General features: G+C 48.2%; 4 protein-coding genes across 4 annotated transcripts; all 4 read left to right on the plus strand.

Moving 5' to 3' along the window:
* The first annotated feature begins 37 nt into the window (after positions 1–37).
* BDW43DRAFT_121726 (uncharacterized protein) lies at positions 38–2,576 on the plus strand. Its single transcript, XM_032038087.1, has 3 exons — positions 38–460; positions 560–682; positions 904–2,576. The coding sequence occupies exons 1-3, from the start codon at positions 440–442 to the stop codon at positions 2,356–2,358; spliced, it is 1,599 nt and encodes a 532-aa protein (XP_031905519.1). The 5' UTR covers positions 38–439; the 3' UTR covers positions 2,359–2,576.
* Positions 2,577–3,273: 697 nt separating this feature from the next.
* Positions 3,274–7,411, plus strand: BDW43DRAFT_262372 (putative NF-X1 finger transcription factor). The gene has a single exon (XM_032040416.1). It carries the CDS (start codon positions 3,462–3,464, stop codon positions 6,906–6,908), a length of 3,447 nt encoding a protein of 1,148 aa, XP_031905520.1. The 5' UTR covers positions 3,274–3,461; the 3' UTR covers positions 6,909–7,411.
* A 2,175-nt stretch (positions 7,412–9,586) lies between these two features.
* Positions 9,587–12,170, plus strand: sit2 (putative siderochrome-iron transporter). The gene is made up of 3 exons (XM_032040417.1): positions 9,587–10,331; positions 10,398–11,011; positions 11,077–12,170. The coding sequence occupies exons 1-3, from the start codon at positions 10,051–10,053 to the stop codon at positions 12,012–12,014; spliced, it is 1,833 nt and encodes a 610-aa protein (XP_031905521.1). The 5' UTR covers positions 9,587–10,050; the 3' UTR covers positions 12,015–12,170.
* A 475-nt stretch (positions 12,171–12,645) lies between these two features.
* Positions 12,646–15,392, plus strand: BDW43DRAFT_262376 (GH92 family glycosyl hydrolase). Its single transcript, XM_032040418.1, has 3 exons — positions 12,646–13,995; positions 14,045–14,719; positions 14,766–15,392. The coding sequence occupies exons 1-3, from the start codon at positions 12,878–12,880 to the stop codon at positions 15,346–15,348; spliced, it is 2,376 nt and encodes a 791-aa protein (XP_031905522.1). The 5' UTR covers positions 12,646–12,877; the 3' UTR covers positions 15,349–15,392.
* The last annotated feature ends 978 nt before the right edge of the window (positions 15,393–16,370 follow it).

A 16,370-nucleotide genomic window follows, 5' to 3' on the forward strand; every position in this document is an offset into this window, starting at 1 on the left:
TTTGGAAGCCTTCCTTTTTTTTTTTTTTTTTTTTTTTTTTAAATGAGCGCGCCAAAAGGCAAGGGACAAACAGACAAAGAGGCTAGAGAGTGTCTGACTTTTAGGCGCTGCATCCTTTGATCAAAGCGCTGTGCGATCCTTTGTTCCTTTCCATTCTATTCGCTCTAATCGAAAACAGTTTACATTCTTCTTGTTATCCCGACAACGAACGGGTTTCTCGGTCTTTTCGCTTTGAACTCATCTTGCGATTGCGAATCCGCGCGACAATTCCTTTATCAGTCGCAAACAGCTAGTCGCGGGGTTGATTTTTGTACCTGACAGGTGTCAGGTCTAGTCTGCTTTGGTTACCCCGTACTTTTCTTGTATTTCTCTCTTATAGTCTACTACCAGTGATTGCGCTGCCACTTCAATAAGTGGATAATCTAGCGGGATCAACAACATGGTATCATTCTCATGCGAGGTGAGTTGGCCAACACCACTATTCGTCCTGTGTCTCCCAGTTTGTGTGCATCAAATCCCCTATCGGTTATAGTTGCTGAGTTTCTCTTGTGAACTTTAGGCTTGCGGTGATATTCTCACAAAGAAGAAACTCGATCCCCATCGGAACCAATGTCGCGGCGCAACCTTCACCTGCATTGATTGCATGGTCCATTTCCAGGGAACTACTTATAGGGCACATACGGTATGGATCTACGCTCTCTTTCATCTCTTCTATCTATCGACCCCGTCCTACCTCACCGGCCTCGCCGTCCTGAACGCACTATCGGCCCTCAATGCGACCGCCCAACAGCTTTATCTTGCACCTTGTCGTAGGGGTCTTGGGTAGGCGTTAGTGGCGATGAGCTTCCAGATATGCGACCTATTGTATGTGTCGTTCATTGGTTGACGCTAACCTCGATCTAGTCGTGCATGACTGAAGCGCAGAAATATGAGGGCGCTCTATATAAGCCGAAGCAGACGAAGAACCAGCGGAAGGGAAAGAACGACTCCAGGCAGAATGCGAAGCCAGCCACCAATGGCCATCGGGCACCATATGTTGAGGACGCCCCGGAATCCGATAAGTCTAAGGAGAACGTTTCGGCGCTGCCCGCTGCTCCTACTCCCCCGCTAAATGGCAGTGAAAAGACCTCGGGTCCCGCTCAGGGCAATCCCAAAGGGGTCAACGTATTCGATTTCCTAGTTGCTGATAAAACACCGAACGCATCGAAGGTGTCACTCACTCACCCGAAGGAGCAGATGCAAATGGTGGATCACGCGCCTTCTGTCTTTGAAACCAGTAAGGCGCTGGCCCATTACGAAACCGGGGAGGATGAAGATAAGCAGTATGATTTGCCGTATGAAGAAAATGGGTACTCTTACGGCGCCGGTCCCATTCCACCATCGGTATATCAACGCAATGTCCCTAATGCCTCAATGGAATTCATGACCCCGGCCCCGAAAAAGAAGAAGGACCGCTCACGAAAGGCCGAGGAGAGCGCCATTACTAGCGAGAAGAAGCGGAAGCGTCACAATGAAGATCAGGAGATGGAAGATGTCGACACTCCAATCATGGAAGCCCCATCTAGCGTTTTGAACCACCCAGGCACGCCCATGCTAAACCACTCCGGACTAACAGGTGGTTTGAGCCGGATGCTCCGGTCTCCGTCTGTAGAGGCCGAAAACGATCATGCTGATCACCCTCGCCGGCGTTACCAAGATCCTTCATCCCCCATAAAGCGTACCCGTCGTGATGAGAGGGACGGTGTTGATGCTGGCTTGGGCATTTCGATGAAGAACCGTGCCGAACGCCTTGTCTCGTCTATGTTCGGTGGTCCTGCCATTTCAGAAAGCAGCAAAAATAGCCACGAATCTTCAAAGGAACTTTCTCGCTCGCGTCACCGTGGTTCATCGGACGATGGTGACGTGGAGGTTCGTCGATCCAAAAAGGCGCATCGTGTCGCGTCTGATTCGCAGAAGTCCAAGCGCAAGAGTAGCGCCCAGATGGATGGCCGGCCGTCGCGACGTCTGAAGCAGATTGAGTATGCTGAGGGTTCCCGCTCTACGTCCCCACGTGGCGACGATGGCCGTCAGGTTGTGGTGTACGGACAGCCAAACATTCCTAGCGACCTACAGCGACAGATGGGTGCTCATTTCTTGTCATTGGTGACCAAGGGCCCAGAAAGCCAACGAGGATTTTCTGTGAATAAGGTGTTAAAACGCTTCCACCGAGACTTCACGGACGAGTTTGATGATGACCGCGGTCGTGAACAAGGGCGGAGCCGTGCAGATCATGAGCAGAGAACTGAGGATGAGAAAGATCTTTGGCGTACATTGCGCATCAAGAGAAATGATCGGGGAGAAATTGTCCTCTTTATGTGATCATGGGTCCAACCGGGCCGCTCATTGGAGTGCTTATATTCATTTTCTTGTGCATGGTATTTATCTTTTGCATAGCGATATGACTTCGATATATTTATTATCAACCTCTGACAATGTCCTCTGACTTCCAAAGCATGTTTCCCGACCTTTTTGTCTATTTTCTTTTTTTCTCTCTACTCATGTCAGGCTCCACCACTGTAATGAAGTGTATCATTTCACATTGATATAAATAACTATATTCCAGAGAAGTGAGATGTTGTTTTGGTCATGGAGTAAAGCGCTCGGGAGCATATATTCTCTCAAAACCATTGATGCTGTTTCCTTTGCACCATAATTTGTTTGAGGTAGTAAGATGGTTAGACGTTATTTCCCTGGGATTCTGGTCAGACATAACACAAAAAAGCTCGATCCCGCTCACATATCGGTTCTGTTTATATTATGCTACCATGATGGAGCTACTTTGATATATATATATATATTTATATACCATGCTTATATTGGTTAAATACTTTAAAACAGTATCCTTGGAGGTTGTGGATATGGCTTGAAGCTAGTATGTATAGTACTTGGGAGAACTCTCTCACAGGTACAGGGAATATCTTCAGGTCGGCACTATTAAATTATACAATTATGGTGGGCTAGAGTTCAATGCTGAGACTATTTTTGAAATTAGATATTAGCAAATGAAATACGGGACTGACTCACAATTACTCACAACGGATCAATAACTATGAATCTTGGCAGGAACATTCCATGAGTCATGAAGAGTCACTCGTCATTGGGTAAACTTCAGACTTTCTCCTCCCTGTGATTGGAGGCTTTGACCCCGAAGAATCCAATTAACGGTAGAGCCGCAATGGAGCTTCCGCCACTCAAATCTGAAAAGGTTGGAGGAACAAACCTGTCCTGGCCATCTTTTGATCGCCTTCTCTTTACTTAATTTAGTCCCTATCGCCTCCGGGGGCTAGGTTGTTTTCATATATTTGTTTCTTCCAAACACTCCTCATCCCGTACAGGAAAAAGAACGTTTACCAGCCGGCGCGTTCTGTTTAGTCCGCTGGTCGCTTCCCGTACTAATCCCAGTTGCCTTTTTAATCTAGTGTATGACCGTACCGGACGCCGTTTACAATCAGATATCGATCACTGCGACTATGTCCGACAATCCTGCGCCCATTGCAGAGGGAAGTACATCTCGTTCAAGGCCGTCGAGACGTGGAGGCCGAGGCCGTGGCAATCGCAATCCTCACCGACGTCCTCAGACCCAGACCACAGTATCATCTCACGACACACAATCATCATCCCAACAGTCGCCACAAGCTCAACCTACACAACCCTTACCATCAGACCCTCCGCACGATGCGCCACGCTCTCGAAGAAGACCACGGAGAGGTAGAGGAGGCCGAGGTGGCGGCGCACCCCCGGAGGCTAGTGATTATCGACAAAGAGAACGAGGTGGAGACCGGGGAATAGCCAGTGCGGGCAGGCGTTTCGAGGGACGCCTAACGAAACCCGAGCAAGCCTCAGGGGATGATCAAGCCGGTACTACAGTAGGCTCGAACGACCTAGAATTGAGGGCAGATGCGCCTGAGTTTGTACCAGGAACACAACCGGAAAACGTTACTTCGTCGGCCACTCCTGCAGCCACAAAAAAGAAGTCCAAACCTAAGAGTACTCCACCTCCACCGCCAAAAGTCACCACAAAGTCAGTAGCGCCTGACATTGCTACTCGCATTCACGAGGATATTGCACACAATCTGTATGAATGTCCCATCTGCACTGCGGAGCTGGGAAAGAGGTCGCGTGTCTGGTCTTGTGGGCTATGTTGGACGGTCTTCCATTTAAGTTGTGTCAAGAAATGGTCAAAGAATGAAGGTGCCGCTGCGCAGGACCCTACCCGTCGTCAAGGAGAGGGCGACACGAATACACCTCGAGCCTGGCGCTGCCCTGGATGTAACCTTGCGCATGAAGTGTTTCCGTCAAGCTACACATGTTGGTGCCAGAAAGAAGTCGATCCGCGGTCGCTCCCCGGTCTCCCGCCACACTCCTGCGGGCAAACCTGTGCACGACCACGTAAAGGCTGCCCACATCCGTGCGATACGACTTGCCATGCTGGACCTTGTAAGCCGTGTACAGCTATGGGTCCCACTCAGGATTGCTTTTGCGGTAGGAACTCGTCTACCAAGCGTTGCCAAGATACCGATTATGAAAATGGATGGAGCTGCGGCGAAATATGCGGCGATATTCTGCCCTGCGGTGAGCATACTTGCTCTCGACCATGTCACGAAGGTTTTTGCGGTTCTTGCGAGGTGAAAATAGAGGCTCGTTGCTATTGCGGCAAGGTGCACACAGAAATGATGTGTAGCTCTAAGGATGAGGAAAAGGACAGTCAGATGCTTCATGGCCAGTGTGGCGAGGATAGTCACATTGACGAGTGGACCGGCTGCTTCAGTTGCGGAGAGCAATGTAATCGCCCCTTTGACTGTGGTGTCCATTCCTGTCAACAGGGCTGTCACCCCCAGGATATACACCCTGCCCACTGCCCGAGGTCGCCGGATGCCGTTCTTAATTGCCCTTGTGGAAAGACACCATTGATTGAAATACCCGGATACTCTCCCCGAACTTCTTGCGAGGACCCAATTCCCAACTGCTTGGAGGCTTGCGGAAAGATTCTCAGATGTGGACACTCATGCGACAAGGTCTGCCATACTGGCTCTTGTGGGCCTTGTTTCCGCAAGATTCCCGTACAGTGCCGCTGCGGACGTAACTCTTTTATGACCATTTGCCACCAAGGTACTATTGAGCCCCCTCAGTGTTTCCGGATCTGCAAAGCTGGTTTGCACTGTGGTCGACATGCGTGCACTGAGCGATGTTGCTCTGGTGAACAGAAGGCAGTTGAGCGCCAGGCTCTACGGCGAAAGCTCAAATCCCATCTTCGCCCAAGTGATGAAGATGTGGAGGCCGAACATATATGCACTCGGATTTGTGGCCGTATGCTGAAATGCGGGCGGCATACGTGCCCAGAACTTTGTCACAAAGGACCTTGCAACACCTGCAGGGAAGCGATTTTCGAAGAGATCTCATGTAACTGCGGCCGGTCTGTTTTGTACCCGCCCTTGCCTTGTGGGACCCAGCCGCCACCGTGCTCTTCTCCGTGTGAACGTCCGAAATCGTGCGGCCATCCTCAGACACCGCACAATTGTCATACGGACGAGGAAAGCTGTCCCAAGTGTCCCTATTTAACAGAGAAAACGTGTCTTTGCGGAAAACAGGCGTTGAAGAACGTACCTTGTTGGCTGGCGGATGCGCGTTGTGGCCGTATTTGCGGCGAACCGCTTAAATGTGGCTCTCACACTTGCAAGAAGAACTGCCATCGTCCAGGCGATTGCGAGGATGCCTCGAAGCCTTGCCAACAGCCATGTGGAAAGACCAAGACGATGTGCAGTCATCCTTGTACCGAGCCTTGCCACGCCCCTTACCCATGCTCGGAAAAAACACCCTGCTCCTCCATGATCACGGTGACATGTGGCTGCGGACGACTCCGTCAGGAGCGTCGCTGCAATGCAGCGAAGGCTGTCGCATCAAAGGGGCAATTGCAGCAGCCGCAAAGGCTCCCTGCTTTGACTCCATTGGCATGCGATGATGAATGCTCTCGGCTCGAGCGGAACCGTTCGTTGGCATCTGCTCTGGGAATCGACATTAATCCATCAACAACCGTTGCTCAAAATTTAACGTCCACTAATCTTCCCTACTCATCTGAAACCCTTGACATGTATATTCAATTGTCATCCTCCTCTCCCTTGTCTACTCTTCAATCTTACGAATCCACACTTCACTCCTTAGCGGCCAATACAACGCAGCGCTCGGTACGGTTTCAACCAGCCAAATCGTCACTGCGGGCGTTCGTTCATTCACTCGCAACCGATTGGGGCTTTGCGAGCGAGAGTTTTGACCCCGAACCCCACCGACACGTGTTTGTCCTGAAACCTACAGCGTGGAACCCTCCCCTTTTCGGGATGGGCAATGGCACAGCGATCGGAATCGGCGGCATGAGCGTGAGCGAATGCGTCAAATTGCGCGAACGCCAGAGACAGAAAGAACGGGATGCCCAACGTCTTGCTGTGGCGGAATCAAAGGCCCAACGGGAAGCCGCTAAAGCTCAGGCGAACGCTGCCAGCGATGGTGGCTGGGCTCAAGTCGCCGCCTCACGACGAAGCAACGCTAGCACACGAAGTACAACACCGAACCCGGGTGCAGCTCCCTTGTCTGGTTCGATGTTTGCAGCCCTTGCCGGCGATGATGGTAGCACATGGGGCGCTCCTAAGAAGGAAAAGCTTGTTCTCCGGTCTGGAGTAGGCGCCGGGAAGCAGTTGCGTACTCCCCCTGCGCCAACTGCTGTTGCTGAGAGTTGGGAGGAAGAGGAGGAAGAGCAAGAGCAGAAAGATCGAGCTCGCGAGCAGGAGCAAGTCATTGAACACGGAGATATTGAAAAAGAAACCTCCGAAGAGATAACTGAAACTGGGGAAGCTATTGCCACTTCCTCAGCGGTGTGATGCCGAATTAATCAGGACTGTACTTAATGATTTCTGATGATTGTTATTCCGCCAGACCCTTTTTCTTCTTGCTTTTCTTATTTCATACATCATCATACATACGGCCCCCATGTGATTATGGTGACAGCAATAGCATACGTGGTTTGCATGACTGGCGTGTTTCGCAGCGTGATATGAATGTCGAATAGTGTCATAGAGCTTAAAAATATATTCAATCTATTATAATATCTCAGTTTACTGGGTTCTCCGTCTTGAAAATTATATCAGAGAAGAACCTTGCCCAGTCAAACCCTAAACATCGTATTGTAGGGTGAAGGACTACGTCTTGCCATTTGCTAGGGCATCATCATAACCTTTGGGCTTTGGAATGGCCTTATTAACCATAAACACCTTCAACACAATATCTGGGCCTTCAAATATTAACATGCGCCTTTCTTATACCGGCAAGCAGTATTCAGCCTGCGTCAGTCAAGCTTTTGAGCCAACCATCAACGCTAATGAGAAAAACGGAATCATGATCGACAGACGGTGTGGACTACATAAAAGATAAATGTAAACAAATAATAGGTCCTGTTTCATTTACTAATATAATTAGAAAAAGGATCAGCTGCAAGTACGGAGAGCAACGTAAGCTTTATGCTTCTTTTATCCGTAGGTCTTCATATTGCGCTCCTTTTGCACTCCGGATTTAACCTGGGATTGTTCAGACTTCTGTGTCTACATCTCCATTACTAGTAGAGCATAATACAATTAAGTAACCGGAATATATCCTTGAAATTTGGCTCTTTCCTATCCTTGATTTCTTCTCCATCCCATGTTATCCAAAACTTGTGGGCTTGCCTAATGGCAGCAGCCAGATTCATTGCACGGCGGCAACGCCTGTGGCGAACTGTAGTTGTCCTGGTTAAGGAACAGCTTGCAGGGAACTACCTGGGGAATTACCCTGTTTCGATCCTTCCGGCATCTCAAGTCTGGTACGGTGCGAAGCGCTAGGCTAGCCCGAACGATCTAGGCAATGGAGCGCAATAAAAAAGGGAAAAGAGGAAATCAGAAAAGAGAGAAAAGTCCCTCAAGGCCTTCCACGGAGACTAATCCTTATGGCTCTTCTGTGCCTTACTTGGACGATGAAATAGCCCCCAAGCTATAATGGTCTTACTGTCTTGGCTTTGTTAGCTTAGGGCGAAGGATTGAAGGCAAATTTTGGATAGCCTAGTTCACGCTTGTTTTGGTTTTTTTATTTTTATTTTTACTTTTTTGGCCGGCAGCGCCTTGGCAACGGGCAAGCGGGGGCAAAATGAAGTCAAGACGAGAGTAGTTCTTTGGATCTATCGAACTAAGGAAAAGAACGGGAGGAGATTGTAAGCTCATAACGACAATTCAGAAAATTATCCGGGTTGAGAGAATATGACGAAACGTCCAAAAGTTGGGTTCCTTTGTTGGTTGTGCATCAGATTAGATTATCTGATTGATCTCAAAAATCTTATCTACCGCGGAACAAAGTTCAGCAAACAATGAACTCAATGAACTCTCTCAGTCGAAGGCGCCGACACCTAGCATGGTGAAAATTTTTTTCTTGTTGCATAGTTGACGGCGTTGCTGATGTGGGAACCAACTATGCATTCGAGTGGGGAATTATTAATGGGACTTGAACCTCAATACCAATGATTTGTGTGGTATGACAGGCAGACCATGACAGTCGCGGGTGCGACGAGACAGAGATTTTCGTTTGCCACAGCCACGAAAATCGCTATCAACGGGAGCCATGGCTGTTTTGATGAGGTTTCCCGATTTAATAGATCTGAGCCTCTCTCGACCTCGATACCTAGAAAGCAAACCATGTATGACTTTCACCGAAAGAGACGAAAAAAAGAAAATCTCCATTCTGGAAGAGTATTCAAAGAACAACCATGACATATTGCTACCGGATTAGCTGCTTGTGAAAGGAAACACTTCATCATCCTTTAGACACTAGAACGCAGTAAGTGGGATAATATTCTACGCCCCGTGCACTACGGTACCTACTTGGCTTCACGGCAGGGTAACCTGATCCCTTCTTGAGCTGAGTTTTGTTTTAAATGTCTGATACCTATCTAATACGTTAGGTCAACCCCACTTGCTAGAACCCATCGTCTTACGGGATAGAAATAACACACTCTCCTTTAAAAAAAAGTTACTTAGGCCTATCTTGTTCATTTGGTTTGACTTTTCGCTCCTTGGCACCGCGTGGGAGACAGCGTGTAATAAAATGCTTGTGGAGGAGACTACTACGTTAGTGGGGAAGTGTATGTCCACACCGGAAGTTTTCGTGTGATGCCCTTGTTCGATCATACCTCGCATCGCACCAGAACAGCTGGGTTTTCCCTACATAATCAATTTCAAGCAAGTAGAAAGGGGAAGTAAAAGCTCAAGAAAAGATGCGAAAGTGAATCGTTTCTTAATGTACCTGATTCATCATACAGTAGGATCAAAGAAGATCCAGAGTCATATTTGCGATGGGCCTCAGACCAGTAGATCACTCTTTGGCCAAAACTTAAGCGGAGGTGAAAACTGCAAGGGCAACAAACCGCTGGACTAGTGGCCACCCCTCCAAAGTTTTTATTTTCTCAGCCTGAACAAATAAACTGCTATAATTTCCGCTCAGGCATTTTCGGCTCCGATACTAGGGGTGACCAAAAGGGAAGATCCATATCAGATCCCCAAAATGTTATCTGATCCGGCCAGTAGCATTGTGGTTCCACGTTATCACTCACCCCCGGACCGTAATTGGCCCGATAGAGCACCTCCACCACTCAACGAACATCGTTTGGGCTCCACGTTGACCAGCGCGTTTTGTGCGGGAAGGGAAAAATGTGTTTCGCATGATTTCTGTGCCCGGCCCCATCCGTTATTGTTAGAGGATATATTAGTGTTGTATCCTTCGTGCGGGTCTTGCCCTTTTCTCCCTTTCTCCCTTCTTCTTCTTATATCGATATTATCTCCCCCACCCTTCTTTACAAGGTACTCAACCGTTTACCCTTTGATTATATTCAATTGGAGAGACTGCGCTATCTCGTTGTCTAGGAGGAAGCGTGGTTTTTACGTTCCGAGATAGAGAAGGAAGCGACGAAGGGATCACGCTTTGACGTGACTTATTCTAGCAAACATGGGTATATGGGAGAAGTTCCAGACTCGCACTGGTACAACGCCAGCTGCAGATACCGAGGATGCTGAAGCTCATAGGCCTAAGAATGCGGCAGAAGCGTCCGGAAACCAGATCCTTGCTGTTGATACAGATAGCTCCAGACTAAGTCTTGAGGCTCGCAATGAGAAGGAGGCACAAGAACATCCCGACCAGGTTACGCGAGATGCACTTATCGGTCAACAGAAAGTCGAAGCCGCTGCCCTTGTCTGGAGTAAGAAGGCGGTCCTCCTTACTTACGGCTGGTTAGTAGCCTGATCTGTTTATCGTTTGTTGTCTGTCACAGTCTAATCATGGAGTACCAATTATAGGATTTGGGTGTGTTTTTTCTTAATGGCATTTCAATCTGGACTTAGCAGCACTGTTATGATAGCCGCTTATTCCAACTTCCAATCCGCCCCCCAGGTCGCTACTGCCAACATCTTGTATAGTATTATCGGGGGCGTTCTCAAGTTACCTATTGCTAGAATACTCAACATTTGGGGTCGTGCGGAAGGTTTGCTCGTTTTCGTTGGAGTCTATACTCTGGGCTTGATTATCCTTGCTTCCTGTAATGGACCTGATTCATTCGCTGCCGGCAACGTCCTCTTTTGGGTCGGATATCAATCTGTTTATTATATCCTCGACGTTTTCATCGCCGATACATCAGGACTGAAAAACAGAGCCTTTGCTTTCGCTTTCGCCAGCACTCCTTTTATCTGCACTGCCTTTACTGCTCCTTTGGCTGGTCAGTCCTTTGTCCGCCATACCGGTTGGCGCTGGGGCTACGGTGTCTTCGCTATCGTGGTTCCAGTTACTATCTCACCTCTTGCCGTGGTTTTCAAATTCTACGAGCGAAAGGCTGCCAGCATGGGCATTTACAAACGAGAGCCTAGTGGCCGGACTATTATGCAATCTGTTGTTCATTATATCATCGAGTTCGATCGTATGTTGCAAAGCTTTCCCCGTTCTCCACCTATGTCGTCTTTTGCTAACTTTGTACGGTTTTAGTCATCGGTGCACTTATCTTGATGGCCGCTTGGATCCTTATACTGTTGCCATTCAGCTTACAAACCTACGGTCGAGCCCAGTATAAATCTGCAGCCTTCATTGCTGAAATTGTCGTTGGGTTCTGCCTTCTTTTCGTCTTTGCCGCGTGGGAGAAGTGGTTCGCTCGCATCCACTTTGTCCGTTACGAGCTGCTCAAGTCGCGCACAGTTTTGGGAGCTTGCGGCATGGCTGTTCTTACTTACTTCAGCTTCTACTGCTGGGAACAATATTTCCAACAGTTCTGTATTGTCGTGTACGACCTGAGTGAGTCGATGGGAGGTTACATGATGCAGATATACAACGTCGGCTCTTGCTTCTGGGGTGTTGTCTTCGGACTGTGGGTTCTCTGGGCCAAACATTTCAAGCACGCCTGCCTGTTCTTTGGCGTTCCCCTCATGCTTTTAGGTGCCGGGCTGATGATCCACTTCCGTGGTGAAGGCGGCGGCGATATTGGCTATGTGATCATGTGTCAAATCTTTATCGCTTTCGGGGGCGGCACCATTGTCATCGGTAACCAAATGGCCGTCATGGCCTCCGCTGATCGTGAGGGTGTGCCCATGATGCTGGCACTGTTGGGTCTATTCAACAGCCTAGGTGGTGCCGTCGGATTCGCTGTGGCCGCAGCCATCTACAACAACGTCTGGCTCGATACTCTCATCTCCCATCTACCCAATGATCTGCTGCCGAAAGCCAACGAAATCTACCTGGATGGTTATCAGGGTCAGATTCTGTACCCTATGGGAGGTGCGGGGCGTAATGCTATCAATCTCGCCTGGGGTCGTACTCAGATGTACGGGTCGATTGCCGCCACATGCCTTCTTGCTTTGGGTATTCCTTGCGTTGCCATTTGGAAGAACTACAATGTGGACAAGAAGCAGAACAAAGGCACTGTGCTCTAAACCCTGATTAAAATAAGTTTTTCCCCTCACGCAAAAATTTAGAAGAAAACTAGCCCATTTATCTCATCTCGGACACCTATATGTTATGTTATGTATAAAATTGAGTAATTGATGGATTAGAACGGTTAGCAGGAAACATTGGGGGATAGAGCAAGAATATATTAACGCTATAATAATACTTATTGATCTACCTAACGTCAAATACATACCACCACCACCACTACTACTACTACTACTACTACTACTCGTAAGTCCTTATGTGAGCTCCGACGGTTTCTCACGCCCTGGTATTCGCATGCTGTTACTAATGTCACATGTTCTCCATTCATCATTTCTTTTGGTTCAGTTACCCTTGTAACTTTTAAATTGTGTGAAATGATGGAGGTCAGTGAACCTGTCTTTTGGGCTGATGCGAGTTTGTATATACTCTCGTTTCACCGAGGCAAGCATGCATATGTCTCTACAGTGGAGTGTAGAGACAATTGTATGAGTGGGTATTGCCCTGATATCATAATATCAGGTGAGTAGATACACAGTGTCATCTCCCAGCCATCTTACCTCTAAACCTTTTCCACTTACAGTATATAACCCCGCGGCACGTGCCCCCATCCCTTGCGAACGTCCGATACGCTGTCCCCAACCACTGTCGATCAGTCCATTTGTTCGGGCATAACTCATGTTACATTGCATTAGATCTGGTCCCATTCGAAGAGTTCGGCTATTTCCAGCCAATTCCACCACATCATGCTGTTCAAAATGCCCCTTCTCCAGCATTGCGGTCCACGGGCGATAGATTTTCCAACACTACTAATATGCTGTTTATTCTTAGCCAAATCTGAGGCCTTGCCTATCACTTAGACGCAATGTGGTCGCGACGAGAATACTTAGCTACCTTGATTGCCCAATTGGCGACGTTCGCTCGAGGAAGTCACCAATCGCGCACATCGGCGGCAGACCAAGATGTGCTTCGATATGTTAACCCGCTGATCGGCTCGAATAACGGGGGCAATGTCTTTGCAGGGGCTAGTCTTCCTTACGGTATGGCCAAGGCAGTGGCAGATGTCGACGGTCAAAATACCTCAGGCTTTTCCACCGACGGCAGCAATGTCACCGGCTTTTCTGCTCTCCATGACTCTGGCACAGGCGGTAATCCGTCTTTGGGGAATTTCCCTTTGTTCCCACAATACTGTCTTGAAGATCTGATCGACAACTGCAACTTTCCCAAAGCTGCGCGGGCAGTTCATTATGTCAATGACTCGGTTGTCGCCCAGCCAGGGTATTTTGCTCTTACGCTATCCGACGGTATTCATGCTGAAATGACCACTACGGAGCATGCCGCCTTATATCGGTTCAACTTCCCTCCAGCTACCGCAACGAATGGCTCGGAGTTGAGCCCGTTAATCCTGGTAGATCTAACGGACTTATGGAACAGTCGACAGAACGCGTCGATTAGTGTAGATGCCCAGACGGGAAGGGTCAAAGCCAGTGGTACCTTTCTTCCTAGCTTTGGTGCGGGGTCTTACATGTCTTATTTCTGTGCTGATTTCGCCGGCGCATCTATACGTGACACTGGGGTTTGGGTCAATAATCGGGGAGGGACTGAGCCTAAAGAGCTCTTTGTTACTCGCGGGTTCAATAACTTCTACATCGAGGCTGGTGGCTTTGTCAGTTTCAAACGCCCTGGTAATGGGACCGTGAGTGTACGGGTCGGCGTTAGCTATATTAACGCAGAGAGAGCTTGCGAGAACGCCCAGCGCGAGATCCCATACCCACTAGACGAGTTCGAAGATATTCGTCGTCACGCAGAGCATGCTTGGAGAGAGAAGCTCAGTCCAATATCTATTCAACCAGGTGGCGCGAGTGATGATCTCCAGACCAGCTTTTGGAGTGGTTTCTACCGGACGATGCTCGATCCACAGGACTTAACTGACGAGAATCCACTTTGGGAGAGTACTGAGCCCTACTTTGATTCTTTTTACTGGTACGTGGAACATTCACTCGTTTCATTGATAGAGGTTTACCTTTTCTAGTATCTGGGATTCCTTCCGAGCGCAGCATCCGTTCCTTACAATTGTTGATCCAGAGATACAGTCAAAGATGGTGCGCAGTCTCCTTGACACTTACAAACACGAAGGCTGGCTGCCAGACTGTCGCATGAGTCTCTGCAAGGGCTGGACGCAGGGTGGATCAAATGCCGACGTTGTGTTAGCAGATGCGTATGTAAAGAATCTCACAGGAATTGATTGGGATTTAGCATATGAGGCCATGGTCAACGATGCCGAGAATGAGCCCTTGGAATGGTCATATGAAGGAAGAGGGGGGTTACGAAGCTGGAAAGGACTAAATTATATTCCTTATTTGGACTTTGATTACCTGGGTTTTGGCACTAACTCTAGGAGTATCTCACGGACGCTGGAGTACTCATACAACGACTTTTGTTTGTCAACAGTTGCAAGGGGACTCCATAAGGAAGGATACACGAAGTACCGATCCAGAGCTGGTAATTGGCAGAATATATACAAAGCTGACCAAACATCTTTCGTTAACGGCACTGACACTGGCTTTGTCGGCTTTTTCCAACCTAGATATTTGAATGGAACGTGGGGTTATCAAGATCCAGTTGCCTGTAGTGCTCTTGCTTCGTGGTGCTCGCTAACAAGCAATCCCTCCGAAACTTTTGAATCCAGCGTATGGGAATACCAATTGTATAAGCCCCTCCCAAGTTTATCTTAACCAAGCTAACGAGAGCAGCTACGTACCTCATGATATGGCCGCCTTAATTGATCTTCTCGATGGCCCAGACAACTTTGTCTCACGACTAGACTTCTTTCATACATCTGGCCTAGCAGACATGGGCAATGAACCTGTTTTTCTCACAGTTTACGAATACCACTATGCCGGGCGACCTGCGCTCTCCTCCCGCCGCGTGCATAGCTACATTCCATCTTTATTCAACGCCTCGAATAGTGGTCTGCCAGGGAACGACGACTCGGGGGCTATGGGTGCGTTTGCCGTGTTCTCCATGATGGGTCTCTTCCCAAATCCTGGGCAAGATGTCTACCTTATCATCCCTCCCTTCTTTGAAGCGGTTCACATCACGCACCCAACGACAAAAAAGACAGCTACAATTCGGAACATCAACTTCGACAATACATATAAGAACATTTACATTCAGAGCGCAACGCTTAACGGACGTCCTTATACCAAAAATTGGATAAGTCATGACTTCTTCACTCAGGGGATGACGCTAGAGTTGACTCTGGGGGATACGGAAAGTGATTGGGGTCGGCGTGAGAAGGATTTACCACCTAGTTTGAGCAAACCTTTTAGGTGAAATAAGGTATATATTCTAACTTAAATCGAGATGTTCTGAAGAAATTGAAAGCTAGGTTGTATGGTTTCGGCCCTGATTACGTTTTATCTTCAACATCGCAGGTCACTATAGGGGTAGAGTAGACTAACTGCTTAAGGTATTATGCTCTACTGGGTCTAGGCTATATCTATATATTCGTATCTGGAAAGTTCTACCATCTGACACAGACGAGTCAGCTACTCCCTGCTATTTTAGGCTGAGGATTCTAACCTCGCTACCTCAGAATATATTAATAAATTAAATATGTCAAAGATATCTACTAAATTGACAACCTGTGTGGCAGAATATGCTAAGTACAGAGTGGGTGACACCGCGTTTTGGCCAGGTCCAATTAGGTCTATCGCCTATACTGAATTTTTATATTATACTCAGCAATAATAAGAGATAGCTAATCTATCCTGATTCTGGATATCTTAACTAAGTAAATTACTAACTATATATACACACGAAAAGAGCAATTTATAATTCAGCAATTAGAACAATTAAAGCGGAGTAGCCGGCTCGGCCCGAGGGCTTAGAATTGAGCCCAGGAAATCAGGCATCAATGGTACGCGACCCTTGGCTTTGCAAGCCCTTCGAGCAGGTTGAAATAATTCTCGCAATAGACCTGGGGGGTGCGACAGCTGTGGAAACACCTAAAAAGCTTTATTACTAGCATTTTCACTGCGTCCGTGCGTCTAGGCTATTATCCGAAGCAATGGCGGAGTGTTAAAGATCGCGGTGTTGCGGAATCCTAGAAAGCCGGATTACTCGGTCCAGGGAGCCTACCGCCCGATCTCACTCCTTGACACACTAGGCAAGCTTCTCGAGGTAGTAGTAGTCCGACGACTTTTATATAACCGAGAAAACTGAGCTCATCCACTTCACCAGAAAGAGGGCCAAACACCTAGAAGTTCAAGTAGCCGTGAATGGGACGGCCGTCCCACCCTCGCCTACGGTTAAACTGCTGGGTGTGGTGTTCGACCAGGAGCCACGGCGGAAGG

The sequence above is a fragment of the Aspergillus alliaceus genome, assembly GCF_009176365.1.
Source record: "Aspergillus alliaceus strain CBS 536.65 unplaced genomic scaffold BDW43scaffold_3, whole genome shotgun sequence".
NCBI lineage: Eukaryota > Fungi > Ascomycota > Eurotiomycetes > Eurotiales > Aspergillaceae > Aspergillus > Aspergillus alliaceus.

What these genes read in the sequence shown, in the direction of transcription:
- BDW43DRAFT_121726 (XM_032038087.1), top strand. Translation starts at nt 440, where the DNA reads ATGGTATCATTCTCATGCGAG. An exon ending in TGGTATCATTCTCATGCGAG is followed by an intron (nt 461 to 559) that starts GTGAGTTGGCCA and finishes TGTGAACTTTAG; the next exon opens with GCTTGCGGTGATATTCTCAC. An exon ending in CTACTTATAGGGCACATACG is followed by an intron (nt 683 to 903) that starts GTATGGATCTAC and finishes ACCTCGATCTAG; the next exon opens with TCGTGCATGACTGAAGCGCA.
- BDW43DRAFT_262372 (XM_032040416.1), top strand. Translation starts at nt 3,462, where the DNA reads ATGACCGTACCGGACGCCGTTTACAATCAGATATCGATCACTGCGACT.
- sit2 (XM_032040417.1), top strand. Translation starts at nt 10,051, where the DNA reads ATGGGTATATGGGAGAAGTTCCAGACTCGCACTGGTACAACGCCAGCT. An exon ending in GTCCTCCTTACTTACGGCTG is followed by an intron (nt 10,332 to 10,397) that starts GTTAGTAGCCTG and finishes TACCAATTATAG; the next exon opens with GATTTGGGTGTGTTTTTTCT. An exon ending in TTATATCATCGAGTTCGATC is followed by an intron (nt 11,012 to 11,076) that starts GTATGTTGCAAA and finishes GTACGGTTTTAG; the next exon opens with TCATCGGTGCACTTATCTTG.
- BDW43DRAFT_262376 (XM_032040418.1), top strand. Translation starts at nt 12,878, where the DNA reads ATGTGGTCGCGACGAGAATACTTAGCTACCTTGATTGCCCAATTGGCG. An exon ending in TACTTTGATTCTTTTTACTG is followed by an intron (nt 13,996 to 14,044) that starts GTACGTGGAACA and finishes TACCTTTTCTAG; the next exon opens with TATCTGGGATTCCTTCCGAG. An exon ending in AGCGTATGGGAATACCAATT is followed by an intron (nt 14,720 to 14,765) that starts GTATAAGCCCCT and finishes TAACGAGAGCAG; the next exon opens with CTACGTACCTCATGATATGG.